This window comes from Lissotriton vulgaris, chromosome 9 (assembly GCF_964263255.1).
Source record: "Lissotriton vulgaris chromosome 9, aLisVul1.2, whole genome shotgun sequence".
NCBI classification, from domain to species: Eukaryota; Metazoa; Chordata; class Amphibia; order Caudata; family Salamandridae; genus Lissotriton; species Lissotriton vulgaris.
In genome coordinates this window covers 933,419,036-933,441,671 of record NC_141697.1, presented here as the reverse complement: position 1 = coordinate 933,441,671, position 22,636 = coordinate 933,419,036, and the positions used below count along the sequence as shown (strand labels likewise).

At 45.1% G+C, this 22,636-nt stretch overlaps 1 protein-coding gene across 1 annotated transcript in view; it reads left to right on the top strand.

Annotated features, from left to right (window-relative positions):
• Positions 1–22,636, top strand: part of RNF123 (ring finger protein 123) — a 2,099,603-nt gene that overhangs the window by 849,579 nt on the left and 1,227,388 nt on the right. The window contains exon 22 of the mRNA XM_086938772.1: positions 6,225–6,331. Coding sequence (XP_086794898.1) covers positions 6,225–6,331 — 107 coding nt within the window. The remainder of the gene's footprint in view (positions 1–6,224; positions 6,332–22,636) is intronic.

Here is a 22,636-nt window from a genome sequence, read left to right as displayed (position 1 = left end):
AATTCATTATGCAATAAACCTACCACCCTGGGGACACTATCAGGTGGGATGTTATATAAATTAACCAGAGTCATAGAATAGGATGCAGTTATAAACAATGTTAATATTTGATAATAAGGGTACTCAGGCTTAAATTCAGTTTTAACAAAGTTTAGCTGATTAGAAACATATATACAGAGCCCCCCTTTGGCTCTGCCATGCATACCCCCTATCGCTTGAGTATTGAATGTTCTATAACCATTCATATGAATGTGATCCTTCAGCCATGTATCTTGAAGACAGATGATTTCGTGTTTTGTGATGTATTCTAACCATAAGGGGTTACTAAATTTAGCTCGTAAGCCTGTAATGTTCCACGATACAAGACTACACCCAATCTTTTTACTGGTAACTGGGATACTAGCTACCTCTATGACTGTAAGAGTATCGGCTTCACATCTTCTCTGCTGCATTGATTCTGGGCGTATATTAAGCGGTGCTTGTGAGAACGTCTGGGCCCCTCGCGGCTGGTCTAATCTGGCTATATTATGGTCCCCGGAAATGTGCCCTATGCCTGTACCCGGTGTTACAACCACATTACATTCCATCGAGTAATCTGACGATGGAACCGACTCCGTTCCAGTTCTGTCCTTGGTGACACTCCAAATAGCCATGCACCAACCTTCACAAGGTCTGTAACCTGTGCCTGTCGGAGCACAAGGAAGAAGACTGTGATGCTTGTTGCTCATTTCGATCTAAAAAGACCCTGTATGACCGCCTGGCTCGACGAAGAGAAATGCAGTGGCAGAGTATCGAAGACACCCCAGATATCTTCATAGAAGATATTGAACAGGAAGAAATGGAAGTGTTTGCAGTGGAAGAGAAAGAGGCCTTCTCCATATAAGACTCTGATTCCGAACTGGAGATTGAACTGGAGTCCCACGATGTCCCAACCCGTCAAGGTACAGTGAGTACCAAACCCCCTTTGCCCACAAAATTCGCTTCCACCAAACAAAAGGCTTTTGGGCCACCACTGCAAGTCATGTAGGCACAGAGACTCTGCTTTAAATACCCCGCCCTATAGCTTGCCACCGAAAGCACAAGTCAAGCCTTCCGGCTCGAGTTGAGACACTACACCTTTGGTCCCTAAACTTATTTCGAAGGAGTAAAAGGAAAAATCTGGCTGGTACTGAAAATTTCAGCGCCACAACAGAAACTTGCTCCTCCGCCTCCGGAGTGAATTTAGGAAACTATGCTGGAAAAGCTGGATCCAAAACAGAACAACATTTTAATAATCCAGATACTGGACATATTTCCACTAAACCTATGATACCATTATCCTCCAAAAGGAAGATTCCTAGTTCACAAGACACATGATATAAAAATTCCTTTAAAAAAGAAAACGGACATGGCTACTAGCCCTCTCCACCACATTCCTTATTCAACTCTTCCTTCTTCACCAGTACCTTTAGTACCAATTTCAGACCCTCCGGATATTACACTACAGGGTTATTATCATACTGATCCTGACGCAGGGGCGGGGGATGACACTTATGGCCAACCACCACCAGATCCATGACATGCAAAACTTTCACCTCCTGATGAAAACACCTAGTATCAGGAATTAATGGCCAGGGCAGCCATTCACCATGAAGTCACTTTACATAAAGAATCATTCGAAGAAGATGTTTTATATGAAATGTTTGGAACTATACATAAGACAACACAGTCTTTACAAATGTTAAAAGCTTGATGCACCATGCAGAAGATTTTTTTAAAGACCCTGTACATGCACATATCACAACAACTAGCGTTGATAAAAAAAAAATACAAACCCCCACCATCTGATCCAATTTTTTTAAGGGCCAGCTTCCATTGGACTCTTTAGATGTGTCCAATGCTAGTAAAAGAGAAAATTCCAAACCCTCAGGTGATGCACCACCTTCAGACAAAGAGTCTTAATTATTAGATGCCTCGGGTATATGAGTCATTCATTACCAACCACAAGGGCTATCCGACAACCCTGAACCAGGGACAATCAGTAAATACACCTAACAGAAGGTTCAGGGGAAGGGGTATCCACAATTATGCAATCCAATACATTGGTCTGGGTACACAATTAATAAAAAAATCATAAAAAATCAGCAACGGTAAGTCATTAAAGACAGAAAGAAAAGAATAGAGAAGCCCTTCAAATTGTGTTTGTTGTGTCAAAAAAGGTTATTGTTTATTTATACACTATGCAAGGAAAATTATTTCTAAAAACAGTTGCGTTCAAAGAAACAGTGCTGGTATACAAAACAAAAACATATCACAATCCAGACAGATGGCAAAGAAGATTTATTTTAAGACCCTGTACATGCACATATCAGAACAACTAGCGTTGATAAAAAAAATACAAACCCCCATAATCTGATCCAATTTTTTTAAGGGCCAGCTTCCATTGGACTCTTTAGATGTGTCCAGTGCTAGTAAAAGAGAAAATTCCAAACTCTCAAGTGATGCACCACCTCCAGACAGAGTCTTAATTATTAGATGCCTCAGGTATATGAGTGGCTGCACAACCAGCCTATCATTGGTGCATAGCCAATACACTTGGTCTTTTAGCTAGGTTTGATAGGGCCCACTGGGAGGAAATGGAGGAGTTACTCCCAGAGAAGAAAAGAGGGCAGGAATAAGTGCAGGAGGGAACATTAATATCTAACTCCTCCATCAGATGTGTGCTAGACGCTGCTGATACTGCAGCCAGAGGAGTTAACATCAGTATTCTCCTGAGAAGACATGCATAGCTGTCAATCACTGGGTTTAAACCAGAGGTGCAACAAATATTAAATGGTTCCTTCGACAAGGAACATCTATTTGGCCATCAAGTGGATGAAGCACTTGAAAAAATGAAAAAAAACACTGAATTTTCAAAATCCTTTAGAGCATTTCAGTCACCCTCTAAAAGAGGCTCCTTTTGCTGCTCATTTTATAGGGGAGGCTCACAAAAGTACCTCCGCGGATGTCGCTACATCTTCCTACAGTCCTCAAACTCAATACTCCCCCCTCTAGAGGATTCTATAAGGGTGGTTATATACAAAATAATTTTAAAGGAAAAGGTAAAGGCACACCAGCACTTACCCCTCCATCTCCTAACGAGCAGTGGCTTAATAACAATTCTCCTCTACCATCTTACACCTGTTGGGGGAAGAGTGCACCAGTTTATTTCCATTTGGCAATCAATAACATCAGACAAATGGGTGTTGGGCATTAGCCAACATGGTTATTGCCTGGAGCTCACCAGTAATCCTCCAAATATTCCACCTCACATTCACAAACTCTCTAGAGCACCAACAACTGCTCAAACAAGAAGTACAAGTTCTTATACCAAAAGGGCCTATAGAACCAGTTCTATTACAACACCAAGGCTCAGGGGTTTACTCACTTTACTTCCTAATCCTCAAAAAAGATGATTCTCTAAGCCAGTATTAGACCTCCGGCATTTAAACCTGTAGATACTGTTAGAACACTTCCATATGGTCACACTTCAACAGGTGCTTCCGCTCTTACAGCAAGGTGGCTTTATGTCAATACTGAACTTAATGGATGCGTTCTTTAACATTTCTATTTACCCAGCACATCGCAAATATCTAAGATTTATGGTAGCAGGAAAACACTATCAATTCAAGGTACTCCCATTTGGAGTCACTACTGCACCCAACGTCTTCACCAAATGTTTAGCAGTAGTAGCAGCTCATCTATGAAGACGACAAATTCATACCGACCCATATCTAGCTGATTGGCTCTTCAAAGCCAACACACACCACAAGCGTTTACAACACACTCAGATTGCCATAAATGTTCTTCATCAGTTAGGATTCACAGTCCATGCACAGAAATTCCATCTTTCACCCTCACAGCTGCAGCCCTATCTAGGAGCTATACTACACACTCAAAGAGGTTTAGCCTATCCAAATTCAGCCAGGATTCACAGTTTTTAAACACTGCTACTACAATTTCAAAGCAACCAGTATCGAACAGTCCGAACTTTCATGCAGCTCCCAGGGATGATGGCATCATGCATTGCCATAGTGCCTCATGCCAGATTAAACATGCGTCCTCTACAGTAATGCTTAGCACGTCAATGGAGTCAATAATAGGGCCAGCTAAATGATCTAGTTTGGGTAGACTGCCGCACCTATCAAAAGGGCGTCCCTTTATCCATTGGCGGATCCTCGGCTACGGCGGAGGGGCATCGTCCCACTGCCTCTCAGCACGCCAAAAAAGGAAAAATTTAATGCTGATAGCGCAATGTAATTATTCTATTTTTCTGTGCTGGGGCAGTTTTGTTGGGTGGGCTAGGCTGCGCAGGGGAAGGTGTGGTGGCGCCCTCCTAAGTGTCCATGTTCTCCACCCAGGCAGCATTACAGCCTGGTTGGAGAACATGCTCAGGTTCAAATTCCAGTTCTGAGTGTCGAACCATGGGGCTCAGACCAATCGCTACGCTCGCTGCATTGCAGCGTTGTGATTGGCCTAGCGGAGCCTATGCTGCTTTCTGTTCAAACAGAGGCCTTGAAGATCCTTGACGAGGATGGAGATGACGGAAGAGAGGCGTGGCTGGCCAGCCGGCGGGCTCGTAACTGTTCTTTTTTTTTTTCCCTCTCCTCCTTGCCCCCTGTCGCCCCATCCCCCCCATTACTGGATCACAGGAGCAGCCACGATCGTGCTCACAACGGATTCATCGACGCTCACAGGGTGGGGTGCCCATCTGCAGCATCTAACAGTTCAGAGACTCAGGGTCACCAAACATCAAAATTAGACCTATACTACCTAGAGCTTCTATCTGTTCACCTAGCGCTAAAAGCATTTCAATCTCACCTGATGGGGAAAGTTGTCTTAGTCTGGACAGACTATGACAGCTATGTACTATGCAAACACAACAAGATGATGGACGGAGTGCTCAAACTTTTTATCCACTCACCCCCAGTCACAGATCTGGGGTTAATCCATCATTCTTTTGCTCACTATGCCACCCCAGTTTGGACCGAGCCATATGCAGTCTTGAACCTGTTCCTCATGGGAACAGTCCAGCCAAACTGCCAGTCTGGGTCTTCCCTGCACTGGAAACAACCATCCTAGGACCGGTTTCAGGGTTTCACCCCTCATCAGCAAGGCTTGCTTGAATCCAGTGGCACATCGAGCAAGGGACCCACGTCTGAGCAGCCATACCCTTGGCCACTTAAGGTGAACAAAGCAAACACAACAAGATGATGGACGGAGTGCTGAAACTTTTCAACCACTCACCCCCAGTCATACATCTGTCCTTGGCATGTAGAGCTGTAGATTCACATGTGCCCTCCCTCCTCCCTGGAAACCTATGGTCTTTGTAGTTACATGTCATACTTGGATGATAAATGTGCATTTAGCATGGACATCCTCATTCTGACTCTATTCTTACACCCCTTTCTTACCCAACGGTGGTAAAACAATCTAAGAAAGAAGTTGATGCCCATGTGCAGTATCACAGAGAGGAGGAGTCACTTGATCTCGTGACCTGAAAATCTTCTTCGAAGAAACTAACTTGCACCACTCCGAATTCAACACTAGATGGCAAGAGCATGCAGGGCATGTGAATCTACAGCCCTATATGCCACGAGCAGATGCTTACAGAGTAAGTGACATAATCCTTACATTGGCTCTCTATTCTTCTCTCCTTGCCTCTGAAGAGTCCAAATAAAGGACGAGGAGCTGACATTGGTGCTTGAAATGGAGTCTACATTGCTCATTGTTGTCACATACGGTAAAACAGATGTTCAGCAGTTGGAGCAATGTTGACACCATCTATTGTTACTTTGCAACTATTGCTATTAGAAAAGTTTTTGGAATCCGTTCTGGCACCTGGAGGGTAGTCAAAGGTGTGAAACAGTCGCAAGATAGAATATTTACCACAAAGACCATTACCGAAAGCAAGTAACGTATTAATTTAAATTGCATAGAACACACACAGGTAAAAACAGTAACACTAAATACTCAAAAAAGAACTGACCGTTCTAAACAAAGTCTTATGGGAGGAAATTGAAAGAAGCCCTAGAAAAATTATATTGCATGACAAAAGGAGACTAAGAATGAAGATGTTCACTAGTAGGAAATGAAAGATGACCTATTTCGGGTGGCTTAAACAATGCTATTCATGCTTGTTTCTAAACAGTAAACACTGGCTGCTAACCTACCTTTGTTTTCTTTTCATGCTGAACTTCATGAAGATGACCTTGCTTCCAAAGCGAATATCATCATTGATCCTGCAGAATTACAGGCTGTGACAATGGATGACTTGGACGAAGATGAGGAGTCTGCTACCTCTACGACACAGGTATTTATTCAGGCCAGTAAACATTGGATTAAAGTGTGCTGCATAACTTTCACAACCAAATCTCAGTGCACCACAATGGAAAGTTAAGTAAAAACTCAGACTCAAAGTCACAACGATCTTGAAATAAATATTTACTGCACAAAGAAATTAATTTTATAAATCTGCACACAGTAATGTTAAGCTATGTTTAGTAAGGAGCAGTGTAACCTTAAACTCCCTTGTATATTATTATTATTATTATACATAAACAGTGCATTACACTTAACAGTAATTACCTTTCATCTCTTGCTTGGCCAGCCTAATTTCGCCCTGGTACCTGGTCAAAACTTTCTATTACAAGGTCACTAGAGTCACCTCCACATGTTTTGATAGCTGCTGAGATTGTTCCCTTTTGTTGCTGAAGTTATAGCTTAGTCTGCCACGATACGCTGCTTCAGTGTTCCGCACATTTATATTGGGAAAAGGGACATCTGATACCTTTCATGACCTAGTGAAAAAGTATGAACAAAACAATGCAACTTCTTAGACACAAGTAGACTGCTTACTGAAAGAGCTACATTTTAACACTGCGGCACATTAACTACAATTGCTTACCTCTGCTGTGGCACATGAGCCAGGTGACTCCTCCTCATTCTCCTTTGACCTCCCACCAGCATAAGCTCCTAGAAGTGGACAAAAACTATTTGCTGGGTTTCAAGTATTCTAGAAGTTCATACCAATGAGGACCCTTTACAACTCCTGGTCTAGGATCCATCCCGAATTTCTAAGACAGTTGACTGTTGGACACGAAGGCTGGGACCACTGGTGATGTCTTTGGAATTGTCCCTAGAAATATTGTTTTCCACTGCCTGATGGCCAACTTCAATATCTTAATTAAATAACTTTTTTAACTCATCTTTAATAAATTGATAAATTAATGTGGACAAAAGTAATTTAATAAACCTGTGCTTAACCCTCTGGTAGACTAGCACAACAACAATCAGACTTAACAATGCATTTATGAAGCACTCAAAGTAATAAAGCTTAAAACACAACACAATGAAATCCCAAACCAATTTAGAAAAATAGAGTGCAATTTAATAAATAAAATGACACCAAGAAACAAAAATCCAACCATTAGAACCAGAGTAATTATTTTTCCAAAGTTCTAGGTGAAAACAGTGCCACAAAGCACAGTGCGCCACTCGTGCGTATCTGTTCATGCTGGACTGTGTCAAAGTCACAAGCTCAGTCAACCCACGATGATGCACTGGTTAGATACAGTGGCCAAGTTTGTCCCAGTAAATAGTTTTACCTTCTCACAGTCCAATACCAGGTGGGGACACTCAACTGGAGCTTCACATTGGCAGGGCCGCAAGGTTTCAGTTATTAGGACAAGGAGCGGGTTGCTGCTGGAGTTTCGCGTTGGCTGTTGACACAGGCGGTCACTGTTTGGCACGAAGAGCAGGTTGCCTCTGGAACTTTGCATTGGCGCGAGACGCACTGCTTGTTGGTGATGTTGACTGTTGTCGCTGATGGAAAGATCGGGTCATTGCTGGAGCTTCATTTTGGCGAGCATTGCAGACAGTTGTTCCTTGAAGTGAAGAGTCTGCTTACAGTCTGATGGAGCCCCAAATATCTGGATTTTTACCTGGAGCTGGTTTTTGATGCAGGAGTAGTACACTCTGATGCCAGCCAATGGTCCTGGGGTGGGGGAGGGCTATTTCTTGGGGATCAAGACTCACTCCAGCAGATGCCAGCAGCAGAACTCGGGCACGTCCAGTTGGTGTTGGTCAGCTACACAGTTGCATGGAGGCCTCAGGAAGCTTGTTGTGTCCCTATAGCTCAAACAGGAGGTCAGTCATCTGACCCTTTGAGTTATTTCTGGGGAGCCTGTTCTCAAGGCAAGCAGGTACAGTCTTCCTTCTTCAGATAGCAGGGCAGTTCCTTCCGTCCACACGTCTAGGAGTGTTCTGATGAGAGGTTCTGAAGATGCCACATTTATATGGCATCTTTGTGGGGGGGGGAATTCCTGGTCTACTCCCGAACTGGAACTGATCAGCTCTTCCTTATGGGTTTGGCTCCAAACTTCCCCTCACATGCAACCAACACTCAGAGGAGCAGCTTTCCATTCTGTTGCAAAAGTATGAATGTTTTTCTCCAAAGATGCTATTGAGAGAGTTCCATCCTTGGAAAGAGGAGAGGATTGTTACTGTTGCTATTTGTTTGTGCCAAAAAATGAGGGAACGATTTAGAAAAGGGGGTGGTGATGAACAGAGTGTCTGAGTTAAACAGACCACTCTTACCCAGTCCAAAGATCAGGGCTTGATCCATCACCGTTATTTATCTCACTGCCCCATCCCAGCTCAGAACCTGGCTATATGCAAATCAGTCTGTCCCTGGCCCAGTGCATCATGGGAACAGGGCAGACTAAACTACCAAGCCAATTCTTCACCAGAAAGGAGACAAGCTACCGGGGACCGGTTTCTGGCATTTCAGCCTTCTTCGGCCCGGCTTGCTTGAATCCTGATGGAGCAGTGAGAAAGGGACTCATGTCTGAGTATACCCTGCCACACCTATAGTGGCCAAAAACGATTTAGAAAAGGGGGTGGTGATGAACAGAGTGTCTGAGTTAAACAGACCACTCTTACCCAGTCCAAAGATCAGGGCTTGATCCATCACCGTTATTTATCTCACTGCCCCATCCCAGCTCAGAACCTGGCTATATGCAAATCAGTCTGTCCCAGACGGCTGTAATGCCAGAAACCGGTCCCCGGGAGCTTGTTTCCTTCCCAGTGTAAGAATTGGCTTTTGTAGTTTGGTTTGCCCTGTTCCCAGCATGCACTGGGACAGGAACAGACTAATCACTGACAGCCCCTGATGCCTCACTACTAAATTTCGATGTCCCCGCAGCTGACAAGCTAATAAAGATCTGTCGAAGTGTGAAGTCTGGGTCCCCTAATGATCCGGCCCCGGCCTGGGTACTATCAGAGGGCCTAACAGCCCTGGAACCTCACATCAGACACGTCCTACAAACCTCCTTTTCCACCCAACAGGTCCCGATGGAGTGGAAGAAGGCCATAGTACTGCCAATAAGGAAAAAAACGAATGTAAGCTTGGAGGTACTGGAAAACCTCAGACCTATTTCCTTATTGCCGTACATGGCGAAGGTGGCTGAGAAGGTGGTTAACGCTCAGCTCACAGAGCACCTGGAAAAATGGAATTTACTCCATCCCTCTCAATCAGGATTCAGGGCGGGCTACTCCACGGAGACCGCCCTCCTAAGAGCTACTGAGACTTTAAGAGCAGGGGCAGATGCAGGTCATACTATGGCCTTGATCATGCTCGACCTAAGTGCGGCTTTTGACACCGTAGCACATTCCATCCTGCTACGGTGTCTGCATGAAGCCGGGGTCGCTGGTCCTGCGCTGTGCTGGCTACAATCGTTTCTGACGGAAAGATGTTTCCAGGTACAGCAAGGGACTTGCCGCTCAGTGGAGAAGTCACTAGACCAGGGAGTGCCTCAGGGCTCAGCTCTGAGCCCCACTCTTTTTAACCTGTACATGGCCTCCCTAGCGAAAGTTGTACATTCTTATGGGGTGGAATTGGTGTTGTATGCTGACGACACCCAGCTGCTTATCTCTCTATCGCAGAACACCTCCAACACCCCTAACAACTTTAAATCCTGTATGCAGGCACTAGCAGAATGGATGGATGCCCATTGTTTAAAACTAAATGTGGTAGGGGGAAAAAGCGAAAACTGGTCGGCTGAGTGGTGGCCTTCATGTCTGGGCCCCACCCCCATACCATGTCAGGAGGCCAAGAATTTAGGAATCTGGATGAATCCTGCCCTCTCATATGATGGCCACATCAGGCGTCTTGTGGGCAAATGTTTTGGAGTATTAAAGACTCTAAACAAAACTTTAGACCTCCTCCCTCTATCGGCCAGAAGGACACTAACGCAGGCACTGGTGACCTCGCGATTAGATTATGGCAACATCCTGTTCCTTGGGGCTACCGAGGGCAGCATAGGTCGCCTACAAGTCATACAGAACTCCGCCGCCAGACTGGTGCTAAGAAGACCCAGGAGAGCCAACTCGAAAATGGCGCTGGATGCGCTTCATTGGCTACCTGTGAAGAAGCGTGTGCTATATAAGTGCCTCCTCTTCTGCCACCGTATCGTCTGGGACAGGTCACCGACTTACCTAAAGGATCTATTCAGCAGATATGAACCTACAAGGACCCTCCGCTCGGAGGGCGCCGGACTGCTGACAGTCCCTAGGATTAGGAAGGCTAGACTGGGTGGATGCTCCTTTGCACTCCATGCAGCTCAACAGTGGAACAAACTTCCCTCTGCTCTGAGACTGGAGAGCAATGAAACTCGGTTTAGGGCTCTGCTTAAAACTCATCTTTACACTTCATAGTTCCTGGTAGTTTTGTCTGTTGATTCCATGGACAGCGTCAGCGCGGGGACACGCCGCGATGGCGTTACTGAGCGCTCTACAAACTATATATTATTATTATTATTATTATTTGCATACAGCCAGGTTTTGAAACTGGGATGGTGCAGTGAGCTAAAAAACGGTGTTGGATCTAGCCCTGATCTCTTGACTGGGTGAGAGCTTTCTGCTTAATTCAGAGACTCTGTCCCTCACCACCCCTTGTTGTAATTATTTTTGTCCACCCTAAGCGTGGAAGGGTATTCTCAGATGTGAGACCCTTGCTCATTGCACCATCAGGATTCAAGCAAACTGGGCCGAAGACGGCTGTAATGCCAGAAACCGGTCCCCGGGAGCTTGTTTCCTTCCCAGTGTAAGAATTGGCTTTTGTAGTTTGGTTTGCCCTGTTCCCAGCGTGCACTGGGACAGGAACAGACTAATTTGCATACAGCCATGTTCTGAAACTGGGATGGTGCAGTGAGCTAAAAAACGGTGTTGGATCTAGCCCTGATCTCTTGACTGGGTGAGAGCTTTCTGCTTAATTCAGAGACTCTGTCCCTCACCACCCCTTGTTGTAAATATTTTTGTCCACCCTAAGCGTGGAAGGGTATTCTCAGATGTGAGACCCTTGCTCATTGCACCATCAGGATTCAAGCAAACCGGGCCGAAGACGGCTGTAATGCCAGAAACCGGTCCCCGGGAGCTTGTTTCCTTCCCAGTGTAAGAATTGGCTTTTGTAGTTTGGTTTGCCCTGTTCCCATCATGCACTGGGACAGGAACAGACTAATTTGCATACAGCCAGGTTCTGAAACTGGGATGGTGCAGTGAGCTAAAAAACGGTGTTGGATCTAGCCCTGATCTCTTGACTGGGTGAGAGCTTTCTGCTTAATTCAGAGACTCTGTCCCTCACCACCCCTTGTTGTAAATAAAAAAATGAGGGAAGCCTTAAATCTATACTATTCCTTGACTTTGGAATGCCTTCCTGAGGAAGGACAAATTCTTAATGTTCACAGTAGCCCAGACGTTGACTGATCTGGAGTTGGGGTACTGGATGGTGTCCTTGGATCTGCTGGACACATATTTTCATATACCATTTGTGGTGTTCCATAGATGCTATCTATGGTTCAAGGTCGGTCCAGTTAGCAGGGCTTCTCTTCGGCCTCACCAGCATCCCTCGGGTGTTCTTGAAAGTGATGGCAGGGGTTGCAAAACACTACCGTAAGTTGAGGATACCAGTTTTCCTGTACCTCTACGACTGGCTGAGGAAGGCAGACTCTCCACTGTCAGTTGTAAATAGAGCTCCCAGTTTGATGGTATTTATTTTGTTAACATTGCCACCTGTATTTAGCCATATTTCTTTTTTGGGCATCTTATTGGTATTTATCCATATTTATTTTGTGTTTTGAGGATAAATAGAGCCTTAAAATTGTATATTTCAACGTTTATTTAACTCATGGACATGCACTAATACCTGTCACTTTTAAGCAAATTAAGCAGCCACTTATAGCAACACACTACACTCACAGGTACATATTAGTGTTATACTCCAAATATATGTTAACAAATGCCTGTATTTAAGGAAATCTCATCCTTTTTTTTAACTCTCCATGCTGTCTATCTGCTGAGCTGTTGCCTGGAATTTATGAAAGACCGCATGGAGAGTCTCTCACAAGAAGTACAATTTTCAGTGTTTTTCCGCTTTAAAAAATAAATACAGACAGGAAACACATTCTTTCCTGTCTGTATTTATCTGTAAAAATCAGTAGAAATGGAAAACCGGAAGCCTTAGTTGTAAACTACCTCCAGACACATGCAAACCTCTTGACATTGTTTGAGTTCACCGTTAATGAGAAAAATGTGCACCTTACTATTTCTCAGAAGTTTCAATTAATTGGAGCTGTCCTGGATACAGTGCAGTTCAAGGCCTTCCCTCGACCACAACAAGGCCAGGGCATTCAAGGTGCGATCCCAATGATTCAACCTCAGGCTGGATCTCGGTGAGAGTAGCTTGGATGTTTTTTTTGACTACATCTTCCTGGTCAACTACAGCAGGTGGCACTTATGAGCTGTGCAATTGAAACTGAAGTTCCAGTGGGCCCAGCACTAAGGAAAGCTATTTGATGCTGTCCATATTGTGGGAGAGGGCTCATGATTTTCAGTGAAATGTCTGCTCCACTGCAATTGGTTCAGCAGTAGGCCCCTCTACCTTCTCCACCCAGAGCTGACTGCGGTGACAGAATTATCATTAGTGGGTTGGGAAGGCCATCTGGGGAGGTGGCGATCAGAGGACTCTGATCTCCTGCCCTAGAGGTGGTTGCTTGGATACGGATCTATTACACATGGTGTGGTCGTGTCCGGATTTGCGGCAGTACTGGGAAGGAGTGATACAGCAGCAAGATCGCTGCACTGATAGACCGGTACCCAACACTTGGGAGATGTGCATATGGGGTCTGTGTAAGAGCGACAAAAAACAGAGCCACAAGTCACTTCACAAACCTGGGACTCATGCTGGCTAAGCGATTAGTAACAAGGCGTTGGAAATCTGCCTGGGCCAGAGCGGAGGGAGAATCCCTTTGCAGGGAAGATACACTGGGATTGCGTAAATTCCCCATCTCAGACTGCTGGCAGGCGATTTTGGTGGCTCTACAGATGGCTATACATATTTACTCCATTACAACAGTCACATAGCCTAAGAGATTCTCAAAAGATATGGTAACACACCCCTTAACTAGAAGTGGTTGCAGAAATATGTAGTAGGGAGAAACTTTTTACCAAAAGGATCTGGTAATTTCTTATGAGCTTAGTCGTGGGTCTGATTCATTTTTTATACCTTTTAATAATGGGGAGAGGGAGCTGGGGTGGGGTAGCATGTGGTTTATCTGGTTAAGATTTAAGAATTTTTGTTTACTTGATCTAATACAACCTGTGATTTGATAACAGCATTCCTATACTGGTACACAGAGCCAGCTTAAATATATGTCGAAATGAGGCAGCATTGATGTATAGCCTTCTATCGCTGTAGATGGTAAGATGTATATTCACCAACCTGCTATTCGGCTACACTTGTTGCAAATGTTATACTTTCATGTGTGATTATATGCTACAAAACTCAATAAAGTAGAACAAACAAAAATTCTGAGGACTCCCATCTCTGACAAAAGCCCAGTTCCATATCAATGTGTTAGAGCTGCAGGCCATTCACCTGGCTCTAATGGCATTCTGGCTGTCCATCAAGGGTAGGCTGGTGCATGTCCTCACAGACAGCACCACTACCATGTGGTATTGTTACAAGCAGGGCGGAGAGTCGCATGTGTCCTGGCTAGTATGTACTGCTACCATGGAGTTCATTTGAGTATCAGGGCATTTTCCTGATTGCAAACCACCTGTCGAGATCCTTGAATACCATAGAGGACCAGTTAAGCGATTGGCAGATTACATATGAAATCCATTTCCGTAGGGGGCGCAGTGCATCTTCTGTCAGTGGAAAAAACCCATTTCTTTTCACCCCCATCAGACGTGCAGTGTGAAAGGTTTTGCGGTTTGAAGTTTCCGCTAGAATGCTCACTTGCAGATTCATTTCAGCTGGAATCAAGCATAGGACTTCTGTACACCTTCTGCCCCTGCCTCTTTCCTGAGTTCTAAAAATTATAAGGCATAACCAGCCCCAAGTCATCCTTGTGGCTTGGATTGGGCCAGAAGGGTGTAGTACCCAGATCGCTGGGCATGAGCGTCTGCCTTCCAATCAGGCTTCCACTTTGAGAGGATCGTCTTTCATAGCAGCACCACAGGATCCTAATAGCCGAACCTGCATAATTTACACCTCCATGCATAGATATTGAATGGCGGCAGCTGACTGTGTTTGATCTGCTGCCTCAAGTGGTGGATGTGATCCTTGCCGCCACTCACCATTCTTCAAAATCCATTTATGTTGGCCACTGGGACTGGTGGCAGGCTGCTGGCCAGGTGGATATTATCATGGTTGGGCAAAGTGACATGGCCCTAAAGACTGGATGGCAGCGTTGGAGCTGCAGGGTCCCTACTTCCATATACTGATCCTTCAGGCCCATTGGTGCTACCAGCCATTTGAGGTGGGACAGGAGAATTTCAATTTGCTGTGCTCCCCTTTGGTATCACCATTGACCCTTGGGAGTTCACAGGAGTGATGGTATTAGTGGCAGCACACCTTCGGAGGTCATGGGTGCCAATTTTCTCCCACCTCAATGACTAGCTGTTAAAGAGGGGCTGACGCCAGGCATCAACCACTTCCAGACTACAGAAACCTCCCTTTCAACCTGCCAAAGTCATACCTGACGCCTACTCAGATGCTCCCCTGAGCTATTCTGGATATGGTTCGGTTTTGTGCCCTTCCCCGGGAAAGAGTCAAGGATATTCAGGCTATGATCCCAATCTTTAAGCCTTGGACCTGGATTTTAGTGAGGCCGACTCTGAGGCTGCTGGGTTCTATGGCCTTCTGTATCCTGCTGGTCGAACACACCAGGTGCATAATTGGGGCTCTGTAGTGGGACCTTAAGTCTCAATGGGCCCAACATCAATCGGCGGCCTCTCCTGCCATGCAGATCTTGGGGGAGATTGCAAAAGATTTGCAGTGGTGGTTATAGGACCATGATTGGGTCGATGGCAGACCACTCTCACTACATCACCCAGAGCTGACAGTTGTTACAAGTGCATCACTTCTGGGTTGGGGCGGCCACCTGGGAGAGGTAGAGATCAAAGGCATCTGACCTCAGGTGGAGTCCTGGCTCCATATCAACATCCTGGAGCTGAAGGCCATCCGCTTGGCATTGAAAGACTTCGTTCTACTCATCAAGGAGAGGCTGGTTCAGGTGTTTATGGGCAAATCCACCACCAAATGGTATTGTGACTAATAGGACTGGGTGGGGTCAAGGGCCCTCTGCCAAGAGACTCTGTGCGCCTGAACTTGGCTGGAGTGCTAGGACAGATTCCTGGTCGTGCAGCGACTGGTATGCTCTCGAAGCACTAGTACGGATGAACTCAGCCGTCGATGCCTAGCGAATCAGGAATGACATCTGCATCTGGAGGTGGTGTAAGGTCTCTTCCGAGTTTGGGGAGAGCCTTGGCTCGATCTGTTCACTACTGATTAGACCCCCCAGTGTCTGCATTTCTGCACACTGGAGTGCTCAAGGCGGCGCTTGCATGGAGACGCAATCCGCCTCAAGTGGGGCCCAGGACTTCTATATGTCTTTCCACAATTATCACCACTGCCCGAGTTCTCAAGAAGATCAGGAACGACGCAACTCATTTTAGTATCTATGGATTGGGCTCAGAGGGTGTGGCATTCAGAACTCCTAAGCATGAGTATTGCTCCCTCGGCCTTTCGGCCGCTATGGGAGGACCTCCTGTCTCAGCAATAGAGCAGGGTTCTGAACCCGAATCTCCGCGCTCTCCATCTTCATGCATGGATATTCAGCAACAACAGTTAAGTCTTTGATTTCCCTCCAAAGTCTGTGATGTCATCTAGGCAACCAGGCGTCCTTGCACTAAGACCTTCTAAGTAGGCCATTAGCATAGGTTTGTGGCTTGGTGTTCATTACGCCAGGTGGATCCCCTTTCTGTACCTCTGTCGGAGGTTTTGTATTTTGTTCTTTCTTTAGCCTGGCAAGGCCTTGCCCTAGGCACTGTTAAGGGTTACTTATCAGCTATCTCAGCCTTTTTGTGGCTGCTGGATCAATCCTCCCTGTTTAAGTTACCTGTTATTACCTGTTTTGACTCGATTTTTGAAAAGCCTTCAAAACCTGTTTCTGCCTGTCCCCTTTGTTATGCCTCAATGGGACCTTAATTTTGTTCTCACCTATCTGATGAGTTCCCTCTTTTTGAGCCCCTGCCTAGCTGTCCTCAGGCGGCTGTTGACCATTAAAACTTTTTTCCCTGTGGCCATTACATCAGCCAGAAGGGTTAGTGAGCTTCAGGCTCTGTCGATCCTCCCAACATGCACAACTTTCTTCCCAGACAAACTAGTCTTCCGGACATGTTTCCTCTTTCCTTCCGAAGGTGGTTACTCCATTCCATGCCGTCCAGAGCATCACTCTGAGGAAATGGGGTGTATTATTGGGTGTGATTGTGCTACCTCACTGTGTAACACACTTATCAACCCCTCGGGACCAGTAGATTTAATTTGTTAAACCTTAAGCTCAACCCTGGGTTGCTGTAGCTCTGAGCAGTCAAGCTTACACAAATGAACAAGTGATAAGCATTTAAACAGCACCAAAACAATAGAGGAGAAAATAACTGACACTCAAGAAACCCAAAACGAATTTACAAAAATAGGCTGTATATTTAGACACCACAACAAAAAAGATGCAGGGGAGGGATCTGGAGATCTAGATTTTACATAGGAAATATTCACTTTTTACTCAACCGCGAACAAGCGTTGGTGAATTGAACAAATTTGACACCTTGAAACTTTTTGAGCAAAAGCTTTGGTTGTATTCCAGTCGGTTACAGTTACTTTGGGCAACCACTCTGGCAGGGAGCCAGTCTGGGGTACCAGGAAGGTCCTCAAAAACAGTTGCCTCCGGAGCAGAAACAGTCCTAAGTCAGTTTCAGCACTTTAGCACCTTGCCATAGACTCCAATGGAATTGATCCTGATGCAAGGGATAAGGGATGCTGAAGATGCTCTGAGGATGCTCTGGCTGCCATTCGGTCAAAGTGGGTCCTCCTGTGGCTACTTCTCTATTCACATGCTTAGTGAGGTGGTCCTGGTCACAGGATCGATGTCCCTCGAAGTTATCTTGGGCCTGGCCGAAGTCAAATCACCGGGTATCGCAGTCACAGGGGAATCCTTCCTGGAGCGATAATGTGCCTTATGTGCAACCAAGCTGCATTCTGATGACTCTTAGGTAAAGCAGATTCGGGTGCAACAGTTAGACTTGGGTCCTGTTCTCTAGTGCTGTACGGCGAAGAAAAACGGTGACTTGAAGATTTTGGTTAGCAACTTACCCCAGTAGACTTTTTCAGCTGTGTGCCCTACGCTGCGATCAGGAGTCTCTTACTTCGGCTGGGCTCTGGAGATGACTACTCCACGTGCATGACACATCAGGCACAGTCCCTTCTCCTTTGTTGGTCACCATTTGAAGTCTGCGGCGGTGCATCCCATCTTTGCTGGTCCATTGGTGCATCAGGAGAGTCCTTCTTCGCTCCTTTTCCCAGTCCAGTCAAGATCTGAGCTTGTGGTGCCAGTGGTGCCCTTTTATGGTCAGGAAGTGCCTTCATGATAGGCTGTGTTTGGTACCCAATGGGCTAAATGGTTTCCTCCCGCCTGATGACCACTTCTGCAAATTGTGGCAACTGGCTATCCCACAATGCACCATTCTGCCCACTCCCAACATGGAAGAACCCCTCTTTTGGGGTCTAGAAGTCCCTAGTCTAACCCAGCGGTGTGGCTACCAATGGGGCTATCCACCCCTGCAAAACCGGTTTAGCAATTGGTTTCCACTTGACTGCCAGAGTTTCACCCTGTCTGCTTAAACAGTAGGACAGCCCCTCTCTCAAGCGCTTCTCATTTGTTCTTCAAAAATGGCTTCTCCTTTTAAGCTTGCTTTTTAGGCCAACACCTGTATGACTTCCTGTCAGGAAGAGGTAACACCTCTCTCCTGCACAGGCTATTGTCTTGTTTCCTGGGACTTGTTTGCATATCTCCCAAGGGGGCAGAAAGCTACCTTAGGGAGAAACATTGTGTCCAACTGTTAAGGCCAAAGGAGGTTGAAGGCAACAAAGTGGCAACTTTGTAAAAGTCTCACACTGTGAAAAATTACATTAATTGTGACTTGAGAATCAAGTTGGGCTTAATGTTGTTTGACACCTTGGAGAATCAACTTTGGTCGCACCATTCAGGAGTTCACACAGCTGAGGGGGTCAGCATGCAACCCTGTGCTTTCGGATGGGGCAGCCAAGTATTTCTCCATTTAAAAAAAATGCAGTTGTAATTTTTTACTGTGAGGACATGTAAAATACATGTTCTGCACAGGGAATATGCTGCACTCTGCCATAGGGCTCAGTATAGGTGAATTTCTTTCCACTTTCTGCCTGCATTGGCCATTTTGGAGGTCAGCGCTCTAGTAATCTCTGCGCTTATTGCTATTTAAAATGCAGGTCAACATTGGAGTGCCGCTTGCGCTCCAAAGGCAAGCCCCTCCGCGCTTGTCGCTACCCAACAAGGCCCAGGGGCCTGGATCCCTGACTGTTCCTTGTCAGACAGGATGACCCTTTCATCCACTTTACTACTAGACCTGTTTTCCCTTCAAATTGCCAGATTTCAGACTTATGAATATATCCACTGATAAACAACTGCTATTTCTGCTTCTTCCAGATTTTAGATAATGGTTTTAATATGGTGTCAGCAATAAAGTGCAGACCTAGAGTGGGGCGGCTGCTGGCAGATGGTGCAAATGCTTTCCATGTTTTCAGTATAAATTGTCTCTCTCCCTAGATGCCAGCAACACGTTTTTAATTGTCTACGGGAAAACAATCCAGATGTCCTATTTTTGACTGAAACATGGCTCCATGGTGAATCATCTCCAGACATGATTGCGGCTCTCCTCTAGCAGCCCCCTCCCCTTCCAAACTACACTATAGTGAAGAAAGACCAGTTAAGACCGGCGGGGATAGCAATTGCGTTTAAAAAAAATGTTTAATACAAAATTGGAAGATCTGCCGCTTCCTGCCTCCTGAGGCTTTGCTCGTTTCGCTCTTACACATATAATTACACTGTTGGGAGCCCTGATCTATCGACCCCCAGGATATGCTGAGAATTGGTGCACCTCCATCCATGACTTAGTAGCCCCATATATTTTAAAATCTGCCAATTTTATGCTGCTTTGTGACATTAATATCCACTTGGATGATTCCAAATGTGGTTATGCTACTACTTTCATTGAAGATCTGGATATCTTGAATCTGAATGAGTTCTGCACCCACACATGAAGCCGTCCTCTTTTAGACCCAATTTTTTTTCTAATGGGAAGGACCTGATTATAGACTCACCTATACCAATAGTTTGGTAGGACTTTTTAGTGGTACCTTTTCACATTAGAACCCCAGTCTCCCCTGGTTCAGGGCGGTTGCACCTTGTACACAAGACCAGGAACTGGTCTAAACTGGACACTCCGGCCCTGAACGCTCAACATCAGAGCACTATGCCTACTCTAAAACAAATATTTGAAGATGATTAGGGTTTAGTCGATAGGTGGATTATTAAAGCTGTAGAGACAATTTTACTGCCTACTACAAAATGTTCATGAAGGCTTCACTCCCCGGTGCCTTGGTTTAATGAAACACTTCGACTTGAAAACAAACATTTCAAGGCCCTTGAAAGATGCTGGAGGAAGTCTTACGATGAGGAGTCTAAAGCTAAATATAAATTAGCAATAACAAATTATTATGGGTTTTGTAGAACTGCTCAAATGCGGTTTTACTCTAACAAAATTATTAATTCCCAAAACTGCCCCATGGTGCTCTTCAATATCATTAGAGAACTCTCGGCCCGAGCAAATTGTCTCTTTCCCTTATGTTATCGCAGTCTCAATATGAGGAGTTGCACTTTTTTCATTAACACTGTGGTAGATATTCATCTTCATTTTCCAAAGGATAATGAGGGCGATACTCAATTCACTGATTCTGTTGCATGTAGCGAACTCTCACATGTCACTCGAGAAGCAGATTATATATTATGCACTCATGGTTCAACGTCATAAATGGAGACATGGGCCCTGCTGGACTTCCCTACCTTTTGGCCATCCTATATTCTATTATATCGGGCTTGCCATTGGATCCTCTTCCACCAAACAACCTTGGCCTCCTGGATCCAAAATTGTTGAAGCTGGTGATGGACCTTCTTAATTCCTGTCTGTTGGAGGGAAGGGTGCCTCAGAGTTGGAAGCATTCGATGGTCCTCCCACTTAAAAAAACCAAAACTCAATCTTGACCCAACCAATTGGTCAAACATCTGGCGATTTCTTTGCTAGTCAATACATATTATATACCCCGAAGTCTAATGAAGAAGAACAAAGATTACCAAAACTAACCAAGACTCTATAAAAATACACAACATTTGTATGGATTCCCATCAGTCACCATTCCAGGTGACATGCTTCATCTGGGTCTCCTTTGACAGGGCTAACACTCCACCCTAATGATGGAGGAGCCCAAGGATGTTTTCAAAGTTGTTAGTACAGATGTGAGCAGGTTTAATTTGTCGAGTGTATGGGAGAACAGTGCAGGGCAATAGTGTGGTGTAAATTCTAAAATTGAAGCGTAATCAGACTCCAACTTTATTCATGTCTGATACGAACAAAGATTAAAAACAGTGCAATAGTGCAGTTTCAATAATAGCCGTCCGTTGGTAAATATCGGTCAACATGTTTCAGCACTACAAGGTAAAAATGCACCTAGTGCTTTCGTCAGGGCCTAATGGATGCTAAATGCTACTGCAAAGTGAGTAAAAGTGAAATAAACTCAAAACAATAAACAACATAAAGGATACATTGTGAAGCAATCTTCTCACAGCCAACATTCCTCGAGCCTCTTGGAAAATCTATGAGATACAAGAGGTACATGCTAGAGTCTTGGAAAAAACAGCATTGTTTGCCTTCAATAATCTATGTGGCTAAAAATAGCCATCAGATGAGCCCTCAAGGTGGGCTTAAAGAAATCCATCGAGCCTTACCTCAAGAGTATGGAGGAAAAACCTCACCCCACCTGGCAACAAGCTCAGGACAAAGGAGGCACCGCTCTGAGAAAGAAACAAAATACACCAAACCTTAATTCATATGGTGAATTGTTCCCTCTCTACATTAAAAACACAAACCTAGTGCCCGTGAAAATAGTCAGGGCCCTCACCGTTCTAACTAACTCTCTCTCATCATATTCAATCCACCAACCCATATAATAAGGAATGGTGATGTGTGATGTAAGCACATAGTACATACAACGTGCCATGTTAGAGGTACACAATCGGTGATTACACCCTATGCCACCTCTTTAAAAATTAGGAATCTACTGTAAACCAAAGAACACCCGATGTAATAGGTGTTTCATATTGTTCAATATTCCCCTAAAGGATATCTTATATAACAGCTAAGTTATCAGTATATACGGTATGCTAGATGCTCTGTTATATCAGGAATACACATTCAGTCTATCCCAGAGTCCAGTCTCTTTTACAAAGAAAAGGAGCCGCAACTGGACTCAATAGGTATACATTTTCAAACTGTGCTAAGATCCACTGTTTAGTTCAAACAGAAGGAGCCTCAATTACGCTCAATGTTACGAGCGTAAATGTTCTTACCCGAGACCGTTCTCACCTACGCACTGCAACAGTGTCTACAGCAACTCCAAACCGAGAGGAAACTACCATAAGTAAAACGGCCCGCAGCTGTAAAAGTGGAGAAGCGCTCTTACCTCTCCGTCGGTACCTCAGACGGTCATCCAAGCTGTCGGGGAGGTACCGGCTGGGGGCATCAGTACTGTTTTTAAACAGCCAGGGTCACTCCAAACGTCCATTCCCATCATCACGCGTGATCTCGGATGCTACGAGAGTTCGAACATACTCTCGTGAGATCACGCGAGAAACTACCAGAACACACAGGAATCATGGGGCATGTAGTTTCTTGCCTCCAAATATCGTCAGGGACACAACAGAGAGTTACTCACTTATAATTATGCTCCCCTACTTTACCAATTTACAAATGGATAGAATGTATGTATCATTTGAAGGTGCCATCGTGACTCGACAATCGCCCCATACATACAGGCAATCATTTCACCCGGGGTATCGTATAGAATGACATCACACCCAGGAAGAACACCCGAGCGTGACCGGCCATCCAAAAAGGGAGGATGATTTCATGA